Consider the following 27395-nt stretch of genomic DNA (forward strand, 5'->3'; position numbering starts at 1 on the left):
CTTTTAGGTTGGAAGAGTAAGATTCTCATTGTTCTGAGTAGATGAATCATAGTTTTAATTAATATTTTAGTAATATATTTATAAATATATATTTTAAATTGTTCAAATTATTAAACTAATATATGTGTTTTTAAAGTATCAACAATTGAGGTCATGGTATACTAGAAAACATTGGATCAAACAATGTGGTGTAGAAGGCAGAAAGAGAGTTTGTGGTACCAGAATTCTTTTAGCTTGACTAGGAAGTAGTTGAGTTGAATGTTTAAGTAAAATTTGGCATTGCATATTTTATTAAAACATCAGTGTAAATATATAATCATATGTAATTGGTATTTATAATTATATAACTATTTTTATGCTATTTATAATAAAACACTATTAATATGTGAAATTTTTGAATGAGATATATTATTGTTATGACCTATATATCAGAATAGCCTTTTATTTTCCATTCTTTTCTTTTCTGGCATTGGGGATAGAACCCAGAGCCTTGCACATGCTAGACAAGCGGTCTATCCTTGAACTATAACCCCAACCCATGATATACCCGTTTTTTGACTTCTGGGAATCTTAACAAATGTTTCTCATAATTTACATTATATAAAGATATCAATATGGCACTAACACAAAGTACATAGTGAATAGAATCATGCTTTGGCAACATTGAATTGACTTTTAACCTTCACCTTCCCAAATTATTATATGCATATGGATAATAATTAAAAGGAAAAGACAATGGAAAAACAAGGAACAGTTCATGTTGATAAAGAATTAGATCACAGAGGATATCAGAAAGAAAGAAAGAAAGAAGGAAGGAAAGAAAAAAAGTAAGAAAGAAATAAAGAGAGAGAGAAGAGAAAAAAAAGGGTCAGGTAAAGAGGACTGAGGTACCATGGTAACTTTCCACTCCTCTATCCAACATCCAAGTAAAGACCAAAGTCCAGTAATAACTCATGTTTTTATTTATTTAATCTTTATCCCCTCGCCAACCAATATTTTCCAGGTATCTGCCATGTGGCAGCACACAGATACTTAATGCCAGCATCTCTCAAGTGTAATTTCCTGTCTGTGATCCACTGTCTTCATGAATCCTTGAGTCTAGTGATTCCTTGTCTTTATTGCTCTTCTCAGTTATGTAATTTATTTCTGTATTTCAAGCTTAGTTCAAACATTGCCTCCTTTTTAGTGATGTTCCTGATCTCATCCTTCGTGTCCAACATTAATTAGTTTCTTTTTCTGTTATCTCAACATTTTTGCAAGCATTTCTTGTTTCATTCATAATGCTTTTTTTGGCAAAACATTTGTTCATATTTTGGGCGGTTTGTGTCATTTGTTCATCTCTGTTCTCGTGACCTTTAAGTGTTTAAAATAAAGGAAGTGCTCATATAATTGGTAAACAAAGGAAGAGCTGCCACCTTCTTGAAGTAAAACCTATTTGTGTGTTTATTTTCTTTGCTTTAGTCATAAGGAATGTGAATACAAGAAAAGTCTATTTGGCCTTTAAATTACCCTTCACCTGAGAATATATCACTGTATTTATTACACTTATTCTTGATACAGTCAGACCAGTCTTATTAAACAGCAGCTCTTCATTTCAACAAGATTTGACTACTAAATTATCTTAACATATCAAAGTCCCACTGCTTTAAATTTTAAGATCTTTTTCTAATTACTTGGTGTCTCACTCCTCCTATTTTTTTAGTAGTCTATGCCTTGTCTTCCATTCATTCAGGGTGTTTTTCTGGCTTTCCTTTCGGGTGTTCTGATCAGAAGAACTCTTGACCTGGAACAGTCTTTTTCCTAACTTACCCTTTGTTTTCCATCCCCTGTGTTTTGCCCACCTTGAGAACCCTTCCTTCCCAGGGTGAATGCCTCAGCTTTTTGTTCCAGTGGTGACTAGGATGGAATTTATCACATTTTACTGAAATGTTATAATTTAACATTATTCTTGTTGACTCTTGGACCTATAAGAATGGGGGTCAAACACGTTTTGCTCATCAATTTATTTTCCAACTTAGTATAATTCTCAATATCTAATATGTGAATGAACGTATTGATGCTGTACCAAAAGTCCTCAGCAATAATGCTTCCCTTTTATTTATTGGTCTTTTGATTACTCTTGTTGCATCCCTATTTCATTTAGAGGAGAGGTGGAGGGAGAGGGAGAGACAGATTGAAGTTCTGATTAACTTCCCCATGTTATCCTTGGTATCATGGATTTGACTTAAGATTTATGAGGTGTTTATTAAGAATCGGATGTGCACTAGACTCAACTAATCATTAGAAAGGGCACAGAAGAGTAAGAAATAGTCTTCCCATTGGAATATGTGGAAAGGTTCATAAAGAATAGTTTGGAGGCCCGGTGTGGTGATGCATTCCTGTGATCCCTGAAACTCAGAATCTGGAGTTTTCAATCCAAAATGCTGCGCAGTGAATTGGTTGCATAGTAATTCTGTTATCCATATTTAAACAAGATTTTTAAAAAAATAAACTTACCTCTATGTGTGCATATATATTTATATATATATATACGTATATACACACATATATACGTATATACACACATACATATATATGGGGGGTGAGATATGTTCTGCAAATTCACTTTTAACTTAAATCAGGTACCTGTACCTGCCATTTAACAAAATTTGAAATAATACTGTTTCATTTATTTCTAGTTACTGAGCAAAAATAGCATACATGGTGTGGGTAACCTATAGGCATCTTGTATAGTTTCCTTTCAAGAACAGCTCAGAGTATGTGTTTCCATTTCCTTTGTGTGTCTTCTTATCTAAGCATCCAAGATCTGTCTTTTATAGGTATAGTCTATTCTCTAAGATTACTATCTCTTGCCAAATCCCAGCCTTCACTACTGGGATAATAAATTCACTTTTATTTTCCTTTTATTTTTTCCATTTAGATAGTATAACATAAACACATCTCTTAACTAATTTGTATCCTCTTTATTATGCTCAGAAAATCTAACTCCTAGAGTAAGGGCGCTAGGTGTAGACTTTCTTTCCTTTCTTTACTTATTTTTGGCTCCTCAGTTTTTTGGTTGGCAATAATTTTGTCATAGCTGTCGTTCAATCAAAAATTGCTTGAAAGGGCTCCTCATTTCTTTTGGCATGCATGTTGATAAAGTCCATCACCAGTCTGTGGCTTAGTACTTTTCAGAAAACTCCCATAAGACCTTTGAAAAGTGATATCTTTCCTAAATTAGCTTAACTGATGTTCTGTTAGATAGGCTGCATCTTGCTAATGAGACTATTTTTGCTTAGCAAATATGAAGAGCCAGGTATGTGCCCCTTTCTAGAGATGATACCTGCCTAGACCATAAGCAGGCTTTAAACCTCTCTGACTCCCCAGCCAGTAATATTTGGAGAACATAGGATAGAGTGGGAGGGGTAAACAAACTTAAAATAGACTCATATAGGTATATTCTATAAATGTTCAGAAATTTGTTTCTCTTTAGAAGGTTTTGTTCTTAATAAGCTTTTACTATGTTAGACCAATCTGGTGTATTGTATACTAATTTTGTACATATTAATAGGCATTAATGAATATAACACCTTTTATGGTCATATAGTTAATTATAAATATAAGAAGAATTTTTCTTTCTCCAATATTACTCAATTATTCTTATGCTTAGCTTCTGGAAAATAACAAATGTTTTCTGTGAGAATTTGTTAAATATAAACAGATTCTGTCCGATGTCTTTGTTTATGTGAGACCCAATAACACACACTTTTTTTCTGCATTTCTATACTTGATTACCTTCATATTATTTACCATCATATTAAATGGGTTACAAATTTGACATTTGCATGATAGTTATGCTAAAATTAAGCCTTAGAAGACAAATAGCCAGACTACCATGACACAGTTCTTAAAAATCACTGTGACTTATCTGTTACTGTTTATAGCTAAAAATCGTAAAACGTGATTTTCACAAACCCAGCTGCCTGGGGAGGTTTCACTGATGAGACCCATCATATCAAAGTCATGCTCATCTGAACCTTGGAAAATCTATCCTAGTGTTTCCAATAGATATTAAAAGCTTTAGGTATCCTACTGCAACTCTCAGTGATCTCAGGCCTCTATGCCTCCCACATGCAAGGGCAGCTGAGGCAGAAGGAAGAGGGTGGGAATTCCCACGTGCTGGGAAACGGGGAGAGTTGAGTTAGAAGTATTTAGGCTCATCAGTTTACTGGATGTGGGTCGTGTGTTGCCATTTTGGGTGGTGATTTGTCAAGACTGGTAGGGGATTTGACATAATCAGGGGATTTAGCACCATCAGGCTTGGATCACATGGGATGGCAACGGGAACAGCAGCTAGACCCTTAGCTCAGGCCAGACAGGGTCACTGCAGTCTAATGTGAAGCACAGCTTGGACAGCATCACGTCAGCTCCAGCCTCCTCCACTGCACAGTACTCACTCAGGCAGTGGTGGGAAGTCTCTTGTTGCTAATTCTATCTTTCCTCCCTGCCCAGGATATGTAAAACCTTATATCCTTTTTAATCTATATTGCTGAATAGATAGATTTCAAGAAAAATATTTATTTTGAATTTTTTCACACAAAAGAGAATGGAAAAATAGAATTTACTTAATCTGTTTACTGGATTAAAAATGTCTTATGCCAGGCATATACTTTTATGTAAAACTGGTTTTACATAATATTAGGTCTGAAATAAAAATCTTTAAAAATACTCAGTGACTGTATCTTTTCATCAGCTATACCATCTTGAATCTCTTACTTGCCTTCTTGCCCTCGTGAATTAGAGATTCAAAACAGTTGGTGGGATCTCAGAGTAGGTATAGCAAGGACTGAAACTCAAATATTTTTAAATGACAGCAGAGAAAAAGACAGATGGCTGTTTCCTTCACATATTCTGGTAACAACCAGACTGTTCATTAAAATAAGAGGTAACTCAGAATGTTCTCAAACCTGTTCAGAGAATTAAATTAATCTGAATAATAATGAATATACCTAATCACATTCTTTTTATTTTAAGGCAAGGACTTAGATTATGTTCAAATTGTCAGGTCATTGAAACTGTGTTCCCACTTTTATCTTCCTATTGTTGACATCATTGGTAAAACAAATTTTCATAAAAAGTAAAAATAGGTAAGGCTGGCATAGGTACAGGAGGTTAGTTCTCTGAACCTCATTTTCCCTTTTTGATATAAGGTAGAATTTTAGTATACGTCTGCTAAGACTTCCCCAGCTGAAATCAGTCAAGATTTCAGTAAGTGTACTACTTAGGTGATAAGGCTTATTCATTTATAAAGGACATTATTTTTGTTTCATTAGAACACTTCCTTAAGTAATTTCATTTTCTCCTTTTGCTCTCATTTTCTTGGAAAAGTAAATGAGAGTTATGCATGTATTTCAATAGATTCTGATTGATTATAGGAAAATGAGTAGATTTCATTAAAGTTATATTTGAACATTACCAAATCACTGCAAGATTATTGATAACTGTTTGTCCAAAAAAGAGCCTTGGAAAAACAATTACATTAAGATGCACATCATGTATTTCAAACTTAATGTATTTAATCAGATTAGTTGGCTGAGACCCAGCCAGTGCTCTTTCAGCAGATTGAGAGTAAAACAAAGAGGCTATAATTAATGAAATTAATGCCAGATATAGAACTTGAGACTTGAGGTGACACTTCGGTCATAACATTTCCTTTGAGCTTAGCAGAATGGAGAGACAGTTTAGTTGGAAGTAATTGTTTTTAGTTTAATGGCACATGATGAGATGAGGGTGATTATTTTTCTCATGCTACTGACTGTTTAGACGGTTGCAGTCATGATGCTACAAAACTATCAGATAAATTTGATCAGAAAATTCAAAAAAACAAGAGTATGATTTGATTTACTATTTTTTTTTTCTTCCCTTTCTTAGGAGATGTATGAGTTAAATTTCAAAGCATGTTCATCTTCATCATTCTAACAATAAAAAATTGTTCAGTAGCTGGTCTTCCTTACCTTTTAAATCCAATCAATTGTGAAGTCCTGTTAAATTTGCCTCTTAAATATCTTTTTGCTCTCTTTCCGTGGCTACTCCTGGCTATTGTCTTTTACTACAGCTTCCCACCTGGTCTACTTGCTTCAGTCAGATATTTTCTCTACAGGGGCAGCCCAAGTGATCTCTGAAAAACACTATCAGACTGTGTCACAGCCTTTGATAAAAGCCATCAATTACCTCCTACTGAGTGCAATAACACATTTTTTTCAGGTGATAAGTACAATTTCCCTTCTATATTCACAAATAGTCCTTATCTGATAGAGGTTTTCTAGCAAAGAAAATGGAGAAGTATAACCTTTTACCATAGAAAGAATTTTGTACAAGGCAACTTTAGGTCCTGAAAATAAACACTAAACTGTTAATGATAATAATACTAGTAATAGTAGCCTCTCTTAAATCAGTATCCCTTGAAAGAGAAGAATGGAGATTTTGAAGGAGAGAAATTTAAGTAAAGGTAAATCATCAGGCCTTACTGTCAAAGACAGTGCTTGTTATACCAGGTTAAGAACAGTGTCAATGGGCTATTTGATGGATGAGATGTGTAATTGAGGTGAAATAGTCAATACCTATGAAAGGTGTGGGGAAGGTATGTTTTGCTTCCAATGTTCTTAAGTACTAAGAGCAGAAAAATTCATTGCTACTCAGGCAATGGCAAATCTGATTCATTGCACAGGTATTCTACATCAGAGAGGCTTGCTTTGATTACATTAGAACATTTTGCAGGAGTAGAAGGTGGGGTTAGCAATTTACTGAGATTTGGTGAGATTTCTTTAAGAAAAAAGAAATAAAAGATTATGAAATTCAAGTTATGAAAATGGAAAGGATTTGTGCTAGTGAGAGTCTTTAAAGATTAAACTTCATCAGCATAATGCTAAAACCATCCTGGTGAGTAAAGGTTTTGAATGTTTACTATTCCGGTTCTCTTAAAAGCAGTCGGGCACATTTCTCTTTGTTTGGTGGTGTTGAGGACCTTTGTCCATGAAGATACTGCCACGTTCTCACAAGAGTCCCAGACATAGATCTAATATGATACTGCTTTATAGTGAGCTGTACTTCTTCCATCACTTACTAGACATTCTAAGTACATAAGGAATTGGTGTCTATAAGGAGATTAAGAAAACAGTAGTCTGGGCATTGGTAGAGTACTTGCCCAGCATGTGCAAAGCCCTGGGTTTGATGCCCAACACAATATCCCCAACAACAGAAAACAATATATACTACTTGAGGAAGAAGCAGATTTAAAAGAGCATGATTACAGCCTATGAATAACTGGAACTGTCAGTAACAGAGGAATGACACAGTTGAAACAGTAATGATGACTTCAAATTATAGAGAGGAAATTTTCTTCATGGCTTAAAGAGTAATTACACAGCTTTAGCTTTGTTTATGGAAACTTTGACATTGACTTAAGTCTGGAAATTAGCTTAGAAGACACAGAAAACATACTTGTTTCTTCCCTAACAGATGTGCCTGTTTACACTTATGTGAGTAGGAAGGTATTGCTGAATATGGTGAGCAGGATGTTTTGAGCTTGCATTTTTAAAAGCAACAAAATACAGTTTGTTCGTGGGACTTCTGTGTCATCCTTAAAAGTAAATTTTATTTTTAAATTTTATTTTATTTTTTTGTTGTTGTTACCAGGGATTGAACCCAGGGACACTCAACCAATGAGCCACATCCCCAACCCTTTTTATATCTTATTTAGAAACAGAGTCTAAGTTGCTTAGGGACTTACTAAGTTCCTGAGGCTGATTTTGAACTTACTATGTTCCTGCCTCAAACCTCTTGAGCTGCTGGGATTACAGACATTTGCCACCCCACTCAGCCTTAATTTAAAAAGCTTTTTTAAAACTAAATATACTCATTTTTAATTTTTTGAGTAAATGTTTTTACACTGATGCATAACTATAAATTTTACACAATTATGATATACTTTGTGATGTTTCAATACATGCATACATTGTATGCCATTTAAATCAAGTTAGAGAAATCTGTCTCCTCAAACATTCATCATTTCTTTTTTTAAATATTTTTTAAATTGTTGATGGATTTTTATTTCATTCATTTATTTATATGTGGTGCTGAGAATCGAACCCAGTGCCTCACATGTGCTAGGCAAGGCCTCTACCACTGAGACATAACCCCAGCCCCTTATTATTTCTTCATCATGAAGACATTCAAAATCCTTTCTTCTGGCTTATTAAAATGTACAGAATATATAATGTGCATTAATGCATCAGAAATTCTTACTCCTGTACATTGATGGACCCCTCTTCGTGCCTCTCTCCCTGCTATTCTCTCCAGCCTCTGGTAGCCGCCATTCTACTCTGCACTTCTATGAGATCAACTTTTGAGATTCCATATATGAGTGAGATCATACATTAGCTCTCCGTCTGTACCTGGATTATTTCACCTAACAATGATCTCCTGGGCTACCCATGTTGTCACAAATCACAAAAGATTTCATCCTTTTAATGGCTGAATATTAATCCATGGTGTATGAATATGACATTTTCTTTATCTATTCATCAATTGAATAAATATTTAGAGTGCTTCTATAACATTTTATTTTGTATAAAATAACTTTAATTATGGTTTCATCAATGAAAATAATCAGAATTTCCAATGTTAAAAAAAAAAAAAAAACAGATGCGATGGTAATTTTTTTTCAATATATTTTAACCATACATATTATGATATATATGTCTACTATATGGCATAGCAAAATGAAATATAATCTTACATAAGAGCTCTGTAAAATAGTTAAATAACAGAAGTTAAGTGACTTTACCACTTTCAAACTGAAAGACCTGAAACAAGTCATTTAACTTTTTTTAGATGAAGAGTTTTTGTGTTGATTTTAATTAAAAAGATTTTTAAGCTTTTTTATAGAACAGTTTTAGATTCATAGCAAAATTTAACAGAAATTATATAGAATTCCTATAAATCCCCCTTGCCCCTAGCCCAGCCTCCTATAATCAATGTCCAGAACCAATGTGGTAGACCTGTTATTTACATCAGGGCTCACTCTTTGTGTTGCATATTCTGAATTTTGACAAATGTAGAATGAGACTTATCAACCATTGTATCATACGGAATCATTTCACTACCCTGAAAATTTCCAGTGTTCTACCTATTCTTCCCTCCCTCCCTCTCACTCTTGGCAATTATTGATCTTTTTATTGTCTCCATAGTTACATTTTCCAGAATATTATTTCATTGGAATAATACACTATGTAGCCCTTTCAGACTTGCTTCTTTGCTTTTATAATGTCCTTTTAATATTTCTCCATGTCTTTTGTGGCTTTATAGCTCATTTTTTTTTATTACCAATAATATTTCATAGTATGGATGTACCACAGCTTATTTATCCATCACCTCTTAAAGGACCTTTTGGTAGCTTCCAAGTCCAGGCAATTATGAATAAAGCTGCTATGGATATTCCTATGCAAATTTTTACATGTATCTAAGTTTTTAATGTATTTGCATAAATATCAGGTAGTTTGATGACTAGATAGTGTCTTAAGAGTACTTTTAGTTTTACTGGAAACTGGCAAACTTTGTCAGAATGTGTGGAATGTGTGTGCCATTTTGTGTTCCCCTATCAATGAATGAGAATTCTTTTTGCTCCACTTGCATTCGGTATTGTCAGTGTTCTAGATTTTAGTCATTGTAGTAGGAGTTCAGTGGTAACACATTGTTTTATTAATTTGTAATTTCCTAATGACATATGATGTTGAACACCTTTTTATATATTTTTTACCTCGTGTATATCTTCTTTGTTGAGATATCTGTTCAAAATTTTGCTCATTTATCTAGTTATAATTTTTCTTCTGAAAAAAATATAGTAAATACATTGCAACAATTCTGAAAATAAAATGTTATTTAAACTTTAAGCATAAAACCTAGCATATATGTGTATATGTCTACATATATAAACACATATTATATATTTATATGCTAAAAATTAGATGATGCTGTTTTTATGGATTACCTGCATTACTTCATAATGCCATATTTTAAACAAAACTCACTCACTGTCCTCACCTCTCTAATCAGGTTTACTTTTCATTTATTTTTTGATATCAATACCCCCAATATTCTTCCTTATGACTGAGCTTTAAATATTTTTATTATTCTTGACTCATCCTCTAAAAATAGACAAATTTTTGTTATTTAATCTCATTTTACCTTGTTAAATAAAAACATGCATGAATATAACAGCCTCAGAATAATTTTTGGATACTCAGGGCAACATGTTAAAATGAAAATTTAATCATACACAGTTTATGTATTTTTTCAGGCTAACTGGAATATTGCCTTGTTGACTCTAAAATGTTTATTAAACAGAGTAAACTATTACTTGAAATAAAATAACTGCATGACATTAAATTATTTTGTTTCTTGTTCAAAAATAATATATTGAAGGATGAACATGATGAGTTTGAAAGATATTAAAATTGGAAGAATGTTTAAAAATATAGTTTCTGAATCTATATGACAAAAAAAGATATGTGGCAATACATATCTACACAAAAATTGTAGCTATGTATGGCCATAAAGTAAACCTTTCCTTAACCAATAATTATTTCTGTGTAATAAGTACAAAGTAGAGATCTGGCCTGAACACTTGACTTTTGATATTCCAGGTGGATCAAGTCATCTTTTCTCTTTCCCTTTCTTTGCTTTGTTACTTTGCAATATTAGTAAGTCTGAATATGAGGTAGTTTAATATGTTATGTGTCTTAGCAGCACTTATATGATATGGATAATTATACTCATAGATGTCAAAATACTCTATAAAGATATATATGACAAAATTTCTCCTAAAGGTCACCAGGTCATTTGAGAATTTTACCTCTGGACCTTGGATATGTATATTAACAGAATCCTGTAGACACACCATTTTTTACTATAAAAATTCATTGAGGGGGGCAGGGGGATCTTGGCGTCCTAGGTTTGAACTACATTTTAGCATCAACTCATGGAGCGTGTTTATCATTTCCTTTCTGAAAATGTCAATTTTAAGGAAGTTGGTTCATCTCATGTTTCATATATCATTTGCCTCAGTACTTTTGTTTTTTTAAATTCTAAAAAGTGATTTTCTATTTTTTGTGATATTGAGGTAAATTAAAATAGTGTCTAAAGAAATGAGAAACCATGTAGTTTAGGGAAACTTAATCATTTGACTTCAGAAGCCTGTTTATGTCATGACAGAAAATTAAATTCCTTCATAAGACTTGTATATACATGTTCAAACCAATCATTATTTTTCTTTTAAAATACATGAGTCAAAATATCATATATTTGTGATTATTACTGTGATATGGAATTTTCACACTCAAAAGTTACTCAGAATACTTCCCACAAAATTTTAGGGAATTTATTTTTCATTTAGTGTCTATAAATAACATAAGAGAAAAATTAGAATTATAATTCATTATAATTCTCTGACCTTTTTACTGCAAAGCAGAGACTCAGACAACTGCTGAATTGCAAATATTTATTCAGGCTCTGTTCTAAGCCTGCAAGCAAACACAATGTATTTGACTTTCTGCCAAAGAAGATGTTAAAAAATAGCTATAGTTTTTGATTGAAAAAGATGTGGCAGTCTGTATAAAAAGTAATACTCATGAGTTAGGGGGAAAACAAATTTTAAGTTGCCAGGAAAAATAGATGTACTGTATTTTATAAGGTGATCATTTATAGTTACATGAAGGATAGGAATTTCACCAAGATGATAGGTTCAATAGAGGTCAAGTATTTGAGCATATAAAAAAAAAGTCTGAATAATTTAATTATTCTGTGGTGTAATGGTTATCCATCTAACATTTCTAGTTACTGTTTCTATGTATATCTTCATAAAAATAGAAGGAAGTAACCAATTATCATTGATAAGCAAGTATGCTTTTTAGTGTGAGTTATTCATAACTTACATAGTGATTATATATAATTCATTTTGATATTCTTTCCCCTTGCACCACTAATCAATATAACAATCTAGTAGTATAGATGTTTCAAAGTCAATTTTTGAGTTCGTTTGTTGAACTAATCAATATATCGTTTTCTAGGGCTGGGGATGTAGCTCAGTGGCAGAGAACTTGCCTGGCATGCACAGAGCCCTGGGTTCTATTCCCACAACTGCAAAACAAAACCAATATACAATATATCATTAATCCAGACTAACATATTGTGGTTACCTATTGCCCATTAACAATTATATCACTTGCAGTTTTATTAGTGACTCTCTGTAGTGGTACGGAAGTAGATTGGTGATGGGTATGACAAATCTATATTATTCAAAAAGTTGACTTCTCCTCCTTAATGTCACTAGTCTCATTCTTCCCTTCCTTCCATTTCTATTGCTTTTTATCTTCAGGCATGTATAGATTACCTAATACCTGACACAGTGCTGGCTACTAAGTAGATAAAGCGAATAAGAACTTTCTTATGAAATTTAGGGGAAATGGAGGTCAAGAGAGTTGATGTTTCACCCCATTGTTGTAGCACCTTGTATTGAGCACTGGAAAGAATGCCTAGCAGAAGGCTGATGCTTAATAAATTAATAAATGTTGAATATTATTACTGATAAAAGTTAATTATGCATGTCACTGGAGATTTAAAGTGCCTAGTGAGGAATGTGTATGTTTATGCATGCAAGTACATGTGTGAGGGGGACAATATGACATTTTAAAAGACGATAAGTTAAAATTAAATACATTTCATTTGTGCTCTGAACGTGAGGAATTGTCAAAGAAATGGGGTAAAAAAATATTCTATGCCTTTGAAGTAGCATGGACTAAGTAATATGAGTAGAAAATGGTATTTCTATTCAATGGAAAAGTCATCATTCAAGGTAAGTATAGCAGAATAGCATGAATTTAAAAACATTGTCTCTGGAATGAAGAACTTCATTTTTATGTTGACTACAACTATTTCACGTCATGTGACTTTGGACAAGGTATTTCAGTATTCTATATGCTAGTATCTTTATCCCACATATGAGAAAAAAATAGGGAAGTGGGGAGAATTATATGATAATATGCATAAAACCCCTTATAATCTGGCAAATATTTTTCATTATGTGTTATTGTTATTATTATAAAGTTTTTAAGAGATGAAACTGTAATGGCAATTTAGAACAAGGTTTTAAAGAAATTAGGAAGATGCCTATAAAATAATTTATTTATTCTGTATGAGCATCAGATTGCAAGGCATGACATTTTAAAGAAAATCTTTAGAAATGATTATTAAAATGGGTATTAATCTAAGCATTTTATTACTGTAAATTGTAACATTTAGAAAAAGTTGGCATGCATGTAATACTTCAAAACACTTTTTCTTATGACTAGGGATAATGTTCTTGAATGAAATTAAATGCCAGCATTACCTAAAAGATATTCCATTTGTGTTTAAGTTAGAAAGTTATTAGATTTTCCTTTTGAAAAATAACCTTTTCTGCTGTGAGCCTGAATACATGGGAGATCCTCCAACAGCAACTGGGTTACATTATACCTTTACAATTATGGTATTTTGGAAACTAAAATCACATCTTGGTAGGAAAAAGCAATAGCATGAATGGATTAAGGTAGCTCTTGTTTAGATTCTATAATTGATAATGCAAGGAAACATGTTTTTAATAGGTACCATAGGGGAAAGCAAAAAACAGGTTGAGCTAAGAATGAAACATTTTCAACTGTTAAGGGAATGATAACAGTTGAAATGATTTTGGCAGATTCTATAATCCTTCCATATGAAGTGACAGTGGAAAGGTAAAAATAGTGCTGTGTAACATAGTAGAGAAATTAATTGTGAAAAGTAGTTGCTACTATAAAGTTAAGTGTCGTTTGTTCAGAGCAGGGCAGGTTGACAGTGGAAAGAGACTTATTTCAAAATGTGTGCAATGATACATGCTTCCTCACTCTCCAGATAAGAAGAGACAATGTGGTCTGTGCAGATTCCCAGAGTTCAACAAGGGGGAAATTATTCCATTTGCTTTGAGTGGACTCTACAACATGAGATGATCACCAAAGAATGATTTAAAACATATCTAAATTGGTCTTTAATTAATTAGAACCCTAGTAATAATAATGATTAAAAAGAGCTATTAATGTTCTAGCCTTTATTATTTACTAGCTAATAGGGTAGTCCCATAAATAGGTTGTAACATTTATCGTCATAATAACTTTATGAATTATTTATTACTGTCCCTATTACTATCCATATTAAATAGCAATTAAGTTTCAGGAATTTAAATAACTTGCTCTGGGTCTTATATTGAATGGGTCAAACAGAAACAATCTCAAGTTTATAACCCAAACCCTTGCTACACTGCTTAATGTTATTCTGTCTCTCCTGAGTATATTTTCAGTATCAATTCCCTGTTATATTTTATATCTGCCATTAGCCCTTAGGATCTGCACTAATATTCCTTTGGGGAAGGGTAGCAATTTGTTCTGCAGGTCATTGTGAAAAATCTATTTTTTTTCTTTTTTCTGAGAACTTAGAAACCCAGAGTATTACTTTTGAAATATGTGTTGCTAAATTTCTGAATGAAGTTTTATTCCCTAACAAATATAATTGGATTTTTCTTCTTTTGATTTTTTAAGAATTCTTTGACCTAGCTTGAGCAATAATGGCAAACTGATGTCTGAGAACACATTGTAAGACCAAGTGCTTGTAAATAATAGAGGATAATATTGAGTTGAATGTATGCCAGAAATTTCCACTTCTCTCTAAAAGTCTGTCTGAGCAGACTATGTTGAGCTTTAAAGGGATTCCATCTATTTGAAAACTGCAGTTTCTGGAAATGATTTATGTATTCTTAATGGCTTTGCAACCTGTATCCCAAAAGAACCTGATGCCAGTAACCTTAGTATTATTGAACTGCGGAGTACACAATGTCTTTATGTTTTATAAACAAGATAAAATCATAAGCTTCTTCAGAAAGTTTGTAGTTTAAATTTGGACTCAGCTCAGTGTAATACAATAGAGAGCATGCAGAGAATGCCAAGTGATCCTCACAGATATTATTTCTTGGGGGATGGGTAAAATTTTGGATGTACTTTAGGGAAGAAACAGCTACAATCTTATTGAATAATCTCTAGAGCAATATTTATGGTAGACTAGGAAATTATTTTGTGATATACAACATGCTCTGCATGCTATGCTTTTATGCTGATTCCGATGTTATAAAAACAACTGCCAATTGAAGAAAAAACACAGAAGATAGATTTAAGGAGGAAAAATGTGTTATTTCATTCGTTTTGTTTAATGTTCATAATATCCACGTGAAATCTGGAGGATGCACCTGAATTACAGATGTTAAAATTGAGGCTTAAAGAGATTAAATAGTTTTTTTTTTTTTTTTCATGGAGACACGTTAATTAATGGAGGACCTTGATTAGCAGAGGAGCAGGGATCCAGTGCTTGGTGTTTGATGGGACATCTACTCTGTCCTCTGTGCAAATGACCTCTAGGCCTTATATTACCTGCTTCATTTGAACACTAGAATATCAACTATTATTATCCTATAGCATCTCCTTGTTTCTAATCAGATAGAAATCCCTAAAGGTTTTGTTTTCTCAGGAAGATAATTGAGAAATTGAGAAATATGGATCTTACACTACAAATGAACAGTGTACAATTTACTTAATAACATCAAATATGCATACATATAAAAACATACACACATATAAATATACAAATAGTATTAATTTTTTATTCTGTTTATTTTTCAGTACCCTATCATTAAAAAAAATCAAAGGTAGAAAAGTTATTGAGTATCAGCATAGGCTTAGAATTCAGTGTAGGTTATCAACTGAGTTCAGCTGTTCAGTTAATGTGAATTTTCCAAGGTCCCTGAAATAATAAAATCTGATTCAATGTTTCTATGATGATAAAACAAAATAAAATTCATAAACTCTATATAGCACAGTGTTTGCCACAGTCCCTTTTATGTTTACTTTTATTTTCATTTATTATTTTCTGGCACATTCTTAAGTAGCAATATGTAATTAATATATTCACTATTGTTTTTACTATTAATATTTAACAATTTTAACCAATAGCCAGGGGAACTTAAGCAAACAACTTTTGTCCTGATCAGTCAAAAATTAATTCACTTATTTACTTAATATTTTAAAGTTTACTGATTTTTTTTGCTCCATGTTTTTTCTACCCATTATAAGAGCTACTGTGAATTTAATTAACTAATATTTATTCACATGTTTCAATGTGCCATAAAATCATACTGATGATTCTAAGATATAAGTACTATTATTATTTTGATTAAAAAAAAAAAAAAAAAAACTGTGGTTAGGAGAAGCAAGGACACCCTCCCAAAGTTAAAAAGCATAGATAGTAGAACTGGAATGTGGCCCCAGGATTTTCAGGAACAAAAGTATTTTCTCCATGGAGCCCTGCAAATGCCTCCTGTGTTTGTCTCTATAAAAATGCTCATTTTCTTTCTGCCTGATTTTTTTGTCTTTGTTGTATCAAATTGAACCCTCCTGACCACAAAATCATGGATTCTTCACTATTGTATCCAAAGCTGACACTTTGAGTATTCATTGACTATATTTCTAATGCTTACATCTCTCCTGTTCCTTCTTTCAAATACATAATACAACTTGGTAGAGTAAAAATAAAGGGATTTAGAGCATGAGACAGACATCATTACCCTATGAACATGTATGATTACATGAATGGTATGAATCTACATGGTGTACAACCATAGCAACTAAATGATGTACCTCATTTGTGTACAATGAATCAAAATGCAGTCTGTAAAAAATAATAAAATAAATAAATAACTTTTTTAAAAAAAGAGCATGAATTCTCAAACCCACTTTCTGGAGTTCAGATTCCAGCTTCAGCACTTCTATGTGACCATACTGTTTTGTTACTTCTCTGTGGGCTTAGTTTTCCCCTCTAGAAAATGAGAATAGGGTAACATTCTTCCTCACAGAGTTGTGAATTTAGAGAAACACTTGGCACATACCCCTATACAAACATTATTATTACATGACTTTACTGAATATTTGATTTTATATCATAAGAAAAATAGTATTAATTTAAAAATTTGAATTCCACCCCCTGCTAGTTACTATCACAACATACCACATTGCTGATTGTCCATGATTTCCTTGAGTTGTTTTCTGGAGGATTATCAGAAGCCAAGAATAAGATCTAGAGAAACTTAAATTTAGGTTAAAAATTGGAGAAATCTTACAAAATTTAACTTTAACTTTACAGATCTTTGATTTTTGAAGTAATTAAGGTGTTATGACATTTACAGTAGAAACAAGTATTCAAATGTTTGTTCACATTAAAATACCCACAGGCATTATTAGTGAAATACCAGCATATGATTTTGACTGAAAGGAAGGTGAGGATTCTATTCTTCTATATGAAATTAACTTTTTTATTTCCACTGATATATGTGAGGCAACAACAATTAGAAAATTGAAAAAATACACGAATTTGTTTTTATCAATTCCACTACTAAATAGCTTATGAAAGTTTTATCTCTGGACCTGTCTTTTATAAACTAGAAATAACAATGATTTGCTTATAGACCTATTAAGGGTTTGAAAGTGCTTGGTGTTTAGACCTTGATCAAGATGAGCAGTGATCAAGATGACCTGTTTTCATTGTTCCATCAGGCTTTGCTTGTATTTCCTGTTCTTCCTGAAAATTAGTGAATTAATATAAGTGGGAAAGTTTGATATATTAGTAATTTGTCCCGCATTAGTAATGTAGGAAATTATACTTCCAAGTCACTGAATATCAGAAAGTTTTGTTTGATTTTCAGCTATAAGCATTCAAAGTATTTTAAATCATAGGAAAAAAATTACATTACTCATATTTCCAACATTTTGGGTTTCTCAGTGTTTTCTGCCTAAATCTCTCTACTGGCAAGGGAAACTAAGTGTGAAAACTTGGAGTTTATTTAAAAAGACTTGCTGGGCACAGTGGCATGCTGCATAATCCCAAAGATTCAGGATAATGAGGCCAGAGGATCATAAGTTGTAGAACAGCCTCAGCAACTTAGACTGTCTTAAAGTTAAAAATAAAAAAAAGATTAGGGATATAGCTCAGTGGTAGAGTGCTCCTGGGTTCAATCCCCAGTACTGCGAAACAAAACAAAATAAAAAGACTAGATAACTAAAATCACTTTTAACAGTGTGTGAATTTTCCCTATAAATTTTGCTAGCACTTTAATTTTTGTTTCCTTTTCTGCTGTTTCTTTCATACTTTAGATATAAGTACATGAATAATAGACATTTCCAATTTTTAGACATCATAGTTTTAAAATCTGATTTTAACTCAGGTTATTATTAATTTGAAATCAATATATAGATTATGATGTAGAAGCTTTATAAATTGTGATTACCAGTACACTGTTTAGATAATGAGCTAAGATATATACTTGAGAGTTACTTCTTTTTGCAAAGGCTATTCCAAAATGGTGCTCAAAAATAAAATGCAAATTTCAATTGAGAAGCTTTGAAGTAGATATAATTATGTTTTCTAAGAATATGCATGCATGATAGAATTCTTCCTTCTTGAGTGCTTTACCCTATATTTCTTTCTCTAATTCAAATCATTTTAAAATAAGCTGTGTTTAGAGTCATAACTAAAATACCATTTGAATTAAAGTAAATGCAGGTGAATACCATTATTCAAAGGGTACTATGTGATTGCACCTCTTAACTGGCAGTCTGATTGTTTGCATGTTTTAACCAGATTCTAGACTGGAACAAATGTGGTGAAAATCAACATGAGCTCATCTCTGTGGAAACTGGCAAAGCAGCAGATGCTGCTACTGGAAATAGCTGGGACTTCTTAGTCTTGAGATGAAAAACACTTTGTGAAAAAAGATTTATTCTGTGCATTGATTCAAGGATTAAAAAGGGTATACATTGTTGTTTATTGTGCCTTATTCCAGCAGTAGTATGTCTAAAATGCAGAGACAGGGAAATCTAACCTCTTTATTTTTGACATTTCCCTTTCCTGATTCTGCCTTTATACCACACTAAGTTCATGTCTTTAACCTAATTCAATGTCCATTCAAAGAACACATCTGAAATCTTTTAAAGTGAAAATGACAGAGAATCTCCATGTGACATGTCCTTAATTAAACTTTCGAAACACCTCAAACTCAATTATTCTCTATTGTTTCTCCTGTATCATTCACATGAGATGGGCACAATATGGTTTAAAATGAAATAATCACTAGATCCAGTGACACAGAAAATATCACACAATTGATAACTTCTGAAAAGCAGAGACTTTATCTAAACCTTACCCAGTATAGAAAGTTACTTTGGATGAGGGAGGGAACAGAGAAGAAAAGGAAGGGGCTGGACAACATTCTTCCCACAATGGTGTTTATGTTGTGCTTTCGTGAGCATGCCCTGAGCAAAAGCCAAACATTTACAGAAGGATGGGTTATAGTGGTGGCACTATCAAGTTTGTTCCAATATTTATTCTGTTGTTAGAAATAATTAAACAAAGTTCATTTGTCAAAGGAAAACCCTGGGAAACATGTCTTACATTTCAAAACACTGGACTATATTGAGTATATCCCTTCTCTTCAGGTAATTCTGCTTGTCATCAATTGCCAATGAAGTAGGAAAACTTTTTTTTTAGTCAAAATAGGGTTGCAAGAAGAATACTACTACTTAAAATCAAAAATATATGTTTATGATCTTTTTCTTTGATTTAAATTATACAAAGTGAATTTATGAAATCATCAAGCAGTGTCTTTTAGGAGAGAAATTAAAGGGTATTTCAACATTGTCTTATTATTTTATATGTTAGTGGACAGGAGCATAAGATTCTTTATTCTATGGTCATTTCTCTATCTTTAAATTTCTCAATATAAAAACCAAGTAAATATATCAAGAAATTCATTTTATATTTTTTCTCATAAGGCAGCATTCTTTCATTTCTTATTATGAAATATTTAGTCAGAGGCTCGAAAATTGTTTGAAAATACAAAATGATGACTGGCCTATGTAAGTTTACAAAACTTACAAATAACCTTTTAAACTACATTATCTTCATACGTGAATGTTTCTGGGGGATATTCTTGATATGATATTGATTGGGAAGACTGGTATTTGGTCCATGCAGAGTTAAAGTGATAAATTGTTTAGAATCAGGTTCCTAATTAGAATATTAGTGGCATTATAACAGAGTAAAAACAACAGGCGTGTGCTCTCGCGTGCCCCACCCCACACACAGAAATGAGAATGATACTGACATCTTTTCTCTACAACATACTAGATCTGTGCCCATGGAAGACCAAGAGATTTAACCTCTTCAAGTATTAGATTCCATAAAGTGAAGGGAAGAATATCTTCCTGACAGAACCATATTGAGGATTAGAAAAAAAGTAGACAGCATCTAGCACAGTGCCTTCCACATGATAGCGTTTATCTTCAACTCAAGTTTTGTGGTTATTGTTAACTGACCTTAAAAAGATGGTATGTATTTATAACTAATTCTTTCATGATATGTAAGTGACAGTATTTACAAGGCAACAATATGAAAGGATTCAGTGAAAATTTTAATTTATCTTCAGTGTGGCTTTTAATTATATATTTTATCCTAATTTTCTGCAAGTATTGTATTGTATGTGATTACTAGTCAGGAAGAAGAAAGGCAGAATACCCCTTTATTCCAAGTGTCAGGCTTAAAAACAATAAAAATAAATCACATGATAGGGAAAATTGTAATGAGTGCTAAAAGACTGTCTTTACTTATTTAAAGTATACATAATTATTACATAGATGGTTTTTAATTAACTTATTATACATTTTAATGACTTTTAATAGAAGTCTGATAGTAAAGGTAGAAGAAGGTGGTGAATTTTACTACTTATGCAAAATTATATCTTTTGACTAAGACTGAAACTTGATGTGTTTTTAATTCATTCATGTACTTCCAGTCTTCACAAAATGCGAATTCAGAGACTGACTGATTTGGTAGTAACTCAAACTAAATAACTGATTTTTGAAGAGAGCAAAATTGAGTAAATCAGAGTACCATGAGGTAAATGATATTCAAGCAACATAACATACAAACAGCAAAATTTTACATCTGATATCCAGCATCCAGTTCCAAAAACTCTTAGAGCAGGAATGGAATTTGGTACATCAAGTGACCCAGATTACTGATTTTAGCATTATGGGTTTCTGAAACTTGAGCGAAACGTTCATTTGGACTTTGAAAGTCCAATAGGATAAAACCACCACAATGACTGTCTACTCTCCAATATAGAAATATTGTTCGTCTTTTATTCATGTAACAAATACATGCAAGAGTTAACTTTGGTACTCTCACCTCCCTTTGTTAAGTTTTCTCTGTATGAAGAAGAAAAAAGTGAGATCTTCTTTCTTAAGAGTCAAGTATGTGTAGATCACATCAGTGTTTTACATTTTCATATATGTTTTTCATTTTCATGCTCACTCATGAGACAAGTGTTGTTTTCCATGCTTTAATCAGAGGAAAGTGATGCTCAGTTAAGAATCTTTCTTAAGTTTACATAGTGGAAAAGTTTGGATTCAAAGTCATTTATTTTGCATCTCACATTGCTCCTTAAGTGACAGAAAATGATTACATAATTTGTCTACTTAGCTCCTTATAGAGACACATATGTTGTGAAAGTATGCTATGCTGTCTTTTTTGCTTTTGGCTTACAGATAATAAACAATGAATTATGTGATGATGTATTACCCTTCAAACATGAGCGGTTCAGCACCCTCTTTTGCAATAGAAAAAGGTATATGTAGCAAAGCTAATGTGCATGCACAATAAAATTTCTAACCTACTTTATCAGTTAGTCTACTTAGATAAATATGTGAGCAAATTGAATTCTGTAACTTGCTTTCCATGTGCTTCCACTAAGCATAATTTATCAAGTTTTCTCTCTGTTTATAGGAATGACTTGTCAAGCTCGAACATCATACACAGAAGATGAAGTTCTTTGGGGTCATCGTTTTTTTCCTGTAATATCCTTAGAAGAAGGATTCTTTAAAGTTGATTATTCTCAGTTCCATGCAACATTTGAAGTCCCCACCCCACCTTACAGTGTGAAAGAGCAGGAGGAAATGCTTCTCATGTCCTCCCCTTTAATAGCACCAGCCATAACTAACAGCAAAGAAAGACATAATTCTGTGGAGTGCTTAGATGGACTAGATGACATTAGCACAAAACTTCCATCTAAGCTACAGAAAATTACTGGAAGAGAAGACTTTCCTAAAAAACTCTTGAGGATGAGTTCTACAACTTCAGAAAAAGCCTACAGTTTGGGAGATTTGCCCATGAAACTTCAACGAATAAGTTCGGTTCCTGGAAACTCAGAAGAAAAACTGGTATCCAAAACCACCAAGATGTTATCTGATCCCATGAGCCAGTCTGTGGCTGATTTGCCACCAAAGCTTCAAAAGATGGCAGGAGGAGCAGCCAGGATGGAAGGGAATCTTCCAGCCAAATTAAGAAAAATGAACTCTGATCGTTTCACATAACAAAACACTCCCTTAGGCATTATTTAATGTTTTGATTTAGTAATAGTCCAATATTTGGCTGATGAGATAACTCTCCCTAAGAAATTTGAAAGATCATTTCTCCCCCAGTCTAATTAGCATATTTGAGAACTCTTCATTCCCAAGTATTGCTACTGTGCAGAAAGGAAAATTAGGAAGGGAGAACATCATAAGGAAGCTGTTAATGGGCATGTATTATCACATCAAGCATGCAATAATGTGAAAATTTTGCATTTAGTTTTATGGCATGATTTATATATGTCATATTTATATTGTATATTCTGGAAAATATATACAAATATATATTTAAAGGAGAGATAGTCTCCCTATCATTTCTAACACTTGTATTAAGCCAAACAAGAGTGGATAGCTTTCAGGGTGATAAAACTGCACACAAACACACACACACATACATGCAAATATATATATATATATATATACATGTACACATACATACATACATATATATCTGATAAAAATTGTGATGTTTTGTTCAAGGTTGTAGTTCTTGTGCATGTTTACTTTATTAGACTAGGAAGGCTACTGGCATTAATTATTAATACCAAATATTTTAGCCTTAAATTATTTGTCATTTTAAAATCTGATTTAATGTTTTCTACTGTTCAAGGTCATAGAGGGTTCAATTGTGTTTTATCATGAGAGGGTCACAAAAGTTTGTGCTATTTACAGCCCTGCAAAAGTATAGCCATTATATATTTGACTTGTAAATTTTAGAGCATACCAGTACATGGTATTTATCATTGAAATTTTCTCATGATTTTTAAAAGTTGCTAGTACTGGGGAGAAATTAGTGCGATTAATTTGAGAATTAGTCCTTTCCTGGACTAATTAAAATCTGGAAATCTGTTTTGTACATGATCTCATACAAATATGAGCTCTGAACAAACATGCTGAATCACTGTAATGATCAGTAGTCAGGTTACATTTGAATATATCATTATCTGTGTGAAATGACATAGTCCCTATTTCAAACAGAACCAATTGGAAACATTTTTATTCCTTTTCTGAAACTTTTATCTATTTAAAAAACCAATAATTTATCTTTAAGGGAATACAATAAGGCAATGAACCAGATGATAAATATTTATGCTTAAAATATGTATGTCTAATTGAGTCTCTTTTTATGCTGTTCTCTTGTTTATGACATTTGTTTTGAGAGGAGAGACTTTTTCCTCACCTAAGGAACTATCCCAGACCTGTCACTTATAGTTCAGGAAGATTGTTTGGACATGCCTGAAAGAAATTAAATTTAGATGAATTGAAGATAACTTACACACAGTTTTTCTTGGTGAACACTGATTTTATTGGTGTCTTGTTGGATCCCGGGCAATTTTAGCAGTACTATATTTCTAACCCCAATGTCCTTAAACAATTTTAGCAGTACTATATTTTTAACTCCAATGTCATACATATTATTGGGAATCAAAACTACTGATCAGTAGAACACATTCAAAATAAAGATTTGGAATGCAGTTTTCTTTATGAAAAACTAGAAGTGCTCCTTATGAGAATATTATAACTTTTCCTACGACACTTCTTTGGACATTGAAATCTACTTATGCACAGAAATACTCCACTTCTGATTAATGTGCAAATCACTAATGGCTGGTTTGGGCTCCCATCGTTTCCTATTTTTTAGCAATCCTGTGATAATTTTATTATTGGCAAAATATTACATCAATGATTCTATCATTAACTATAATAATATCTTCTGGCTACCTCTGTATCAACCAAATTCTGTAGGTGCAAACATATACCAGGGAATTGTTACTGGCAAAATGATCAACCTTGAATATTCATCCACTGTGAAAAGAGCGGTGGCCCTACCCCTTGATCACCAAACTTTCTTATTTGCTGGATGTAGGAAGTGAAATAGTAGCAGAGAAAGGGGCCCAGAGGCGTGGCATACTATGTTTATTAGCAGTGGAAGAAACTGCATAGATCATTTAGTCTAACACCTTAAAACTAAACAGAGCCATAATTTACTTTGGAGAGTCATTTAAATTTGTTTTTGGTACCAAGAAGAAGAACCAAAAACAAACTCTTTGAATGTATTCATTCATTCAAAAAAAAAAAAAAATCTGCATGCCTCCATGTCCTAGGCAATTTTGACTTCCTGGGGATTTGAACTTGACTAAGTCAGAGGATGTCATTGCTCATCATGGACACTGCATGCCAGTAGGAGGGCAGACAAAAAACAAACAAGACAATTTCAGTTGGTCAAAATGTCAATTAAAAGAATGAAAACAGGGTAACAATGGCAAATAACTGTGTGGAGTAAGAATGGAGTATTTCAATAGAGGTGACTAGCTTTGGGAGATGGGTAGTGTTTTGATAGAGAACTGAATGATGAGGAGGATCTCCTTTTGCCAAAATTGATTAATCAAAGTGAATGGTATTCTTTTATCTTTTCCACATGTGTGGGAAAGGTACAATTTCTGCATGTAATTGCAGTTTAACCCCTATTTCTAGGTTAATCACAGATCCAGGTCTACCCAGGAATATTCCAGTTTATACCTGTTGTACTTGTGTAATTATTAGTAGCACTCTCTTTCACTCCTATAATGTCCTGGGTTTGGATGATATATGGTAAAGTTTTTGTTGAAACTAACTATATTATAAAATCTGATATATTTGGATAAAAATAAAGAATTGCTTTTCTTCTCTTTTGGCTCATTTTTTTAACATAGATCAGTCCAAGAAAAATTATTTCAGTTTCATATATTTCAACCTGAAAGACTTCTTATTAAAGTGGTTTCATGTAACATCTGTACACTCTGTACGTGACATGTCTCTCAGCAATGAAAAGTTACTCATTTTATTGAATGAATAAAAAATAAATCTCAGTATGGCCATTTCAGGAAGTTGTAAGAGCTCAAATCAGAGAGTAAAAGTCAATTTAAGCCAAGATAATTTTCATTCCACCAATGTGCTGGCTTTTGGAAAGCAAAGCATAATGTGATCATTGAACTGAATCACTCTTCTTAACAACTAGAAACTCATCCTTTTTATAGCATTTTCATGGTATAGCTCTTGTTATAGTAAAATATTTCATTCTATTTATCAAATGTTGTAAATAAAAGAAAGAATTATTTTGATAATGTTGATCCTCAATTTAAATATTTATTCTTTTCAACAATATGTGAATATATATTGTAAATATATACCAAATGAAAAATAAGGATATTTTATCTTTATTTCTGAAAAATTATTCTTATGCTGTTTTAAATTCATGCATATATGACTATAAATATCATGAAAAGTATTCAGTTGTCTCAGCACTCAAAAGCATCTCTGTTTGGACAGGATGGATTTACATCATGCATTATTACTATTGGAGGGCAACTGAGGTCATGGGAAACTGACTTACATTCTATATGTATTATGAAAAATCTCTGCAATTCCTTAATAGAGGAGGGTTCAGCACAGTATGTCTATGAACTCTACTTCAAAACTTAATGCTTGAATTGCATTGTACATACTCAAATTAGTATCAAACTAATTGATTTTTTGGCATGCAATCTATAAATATTTAAATGTACAAGGTCATTTAGGTTACAGAAATATAAACTCATGTATTCAGTACTGCAAGTTCAGTTTTATAAAAACCATATTAAACTTTTGAAACATCATTGGGTTTAATTTTTATAGTGTGCTTATCATTTTTTCATTTTCCTACAGTCAGCTATTCACATTACTTGATTCAGTTTGTTTATCATAAGACTCCTAACTCCTGAAAGACAATGATTCCATTCATCAGAAGGTATTCCTTGAGAATCGCTTTTATTTGGGGGCCTTACTGATGAGCTGCTTTAGCAATATACAACCTGAACATAATAATGCTAATGACCTGAGACCGGTTTTTCTGGGAGAAAACTTTATGACCATTATATCCTTTACTGAACAAGCCACTATTTTAAAAGCCACAGTGAGTAAACTAGAAAAGATATATAGTTTCTAATTTCATTTATATATTTAATCATCTTTTAATAAAATGTTAAGTTGTTTCACCTGAAAGTGTTTCATAGAAAGAAATATACTCCTCATCTTGGGTCAGAAGAGTTCTATGATACTTAATGATTCCCACTCCCAGTATGTTAATAGAATTAATCTAAAAAACTAAGTAGTTATAGCTTCTGACCTGGAGAGTTTCAGGACAGTCCTCACCATTAAGTGAATTGTTTTTTATTTTTCAAAATTAGAATTTTACCTGTAAAATTTCTTGAAATCATAGCAATTGCAGAATATTTCAGCTGTATATAACCAATGAATGTTATACAGAATGAAATATAGTAGGACCCACTGAATTATCATTGATAAGAAGAATCACTGCTCTTTATCCGTTCCCAGCACTGAATGTGTCAATCACTTGCATGGTGACTGGCAGATGTCATTTGAATTCTTGTAATAACTCTGCATGGTAGATTATTCCAATTTTACTTTGAAGAAACTGATTCTCAGAGACCCTTTTCAGTGGGTTTTTAAAATTCCACAAACATGCGGTTAGTCTCTACTCTCTGGTAGAATAAATTCTATGGAGAACTTTTTTTTTTAAACAATTGAATATCCCAGATAATTTGAATGCATTAACATAAATATTCAATGACTTTGTGCAATGGTTTCAAATCTGCATGATGCCTTGCATAATTGGGTTTATATTTTTTTGTTGTTGTGATTTGAACAAGTGCTGAGTGAAAAAAGCACAATCATTATGGGATACTTGGAGAAAAAGAAGGTGAGTAGAAATATAAACAAAAATAGAAGGAAGTATAGAGCAAGATA

The 27395-nt window shown here is 32.5% G+C and overlaps 1 protein-coding gene across 2 annotated transcripts in view; it reads left to right on the forward strand.

The window, feature by feature from the left end:
- Positions 1 to 25279, forward strand: part of Kcnj3 (potassium inwardly rectifying channel subfamily J member 3) — a 134568-nt gene extending 109289 nt beyond the window's left edge. For both annotated transcript variants that reach the window (XM_047546149.1, XM_047546148.1), the window contains exon 4: positions 21988 to 25279. In XM_047546149.1, the coding sequence (XP_047402105.1) occupies positions 21988 to 22574 (587 nt within the window). In that variant the 3' untranslated portion in view covers positions 22575 to 25279. The remainder of the gene's footprint in view (positions 1 to 21987) is intronic.
- The last annotated feature ends 2116 nt before the right edge of the window (positions 25280 to 27395 follow it).

This window comes from Sciurus carolinensis, chromosome 3 (assembly GCF_902686445.1).
Source record: "Sciurus carolinensis chromosome 3, mSciCar1.2, whole genome shotgun sequence".
Taxonomy (NCBI): Eukaryota; Metazoa; Chordata; class Mammalia; order Rodentia; family Sciuridae; genus Sciurus; species Sciurus carolinensis.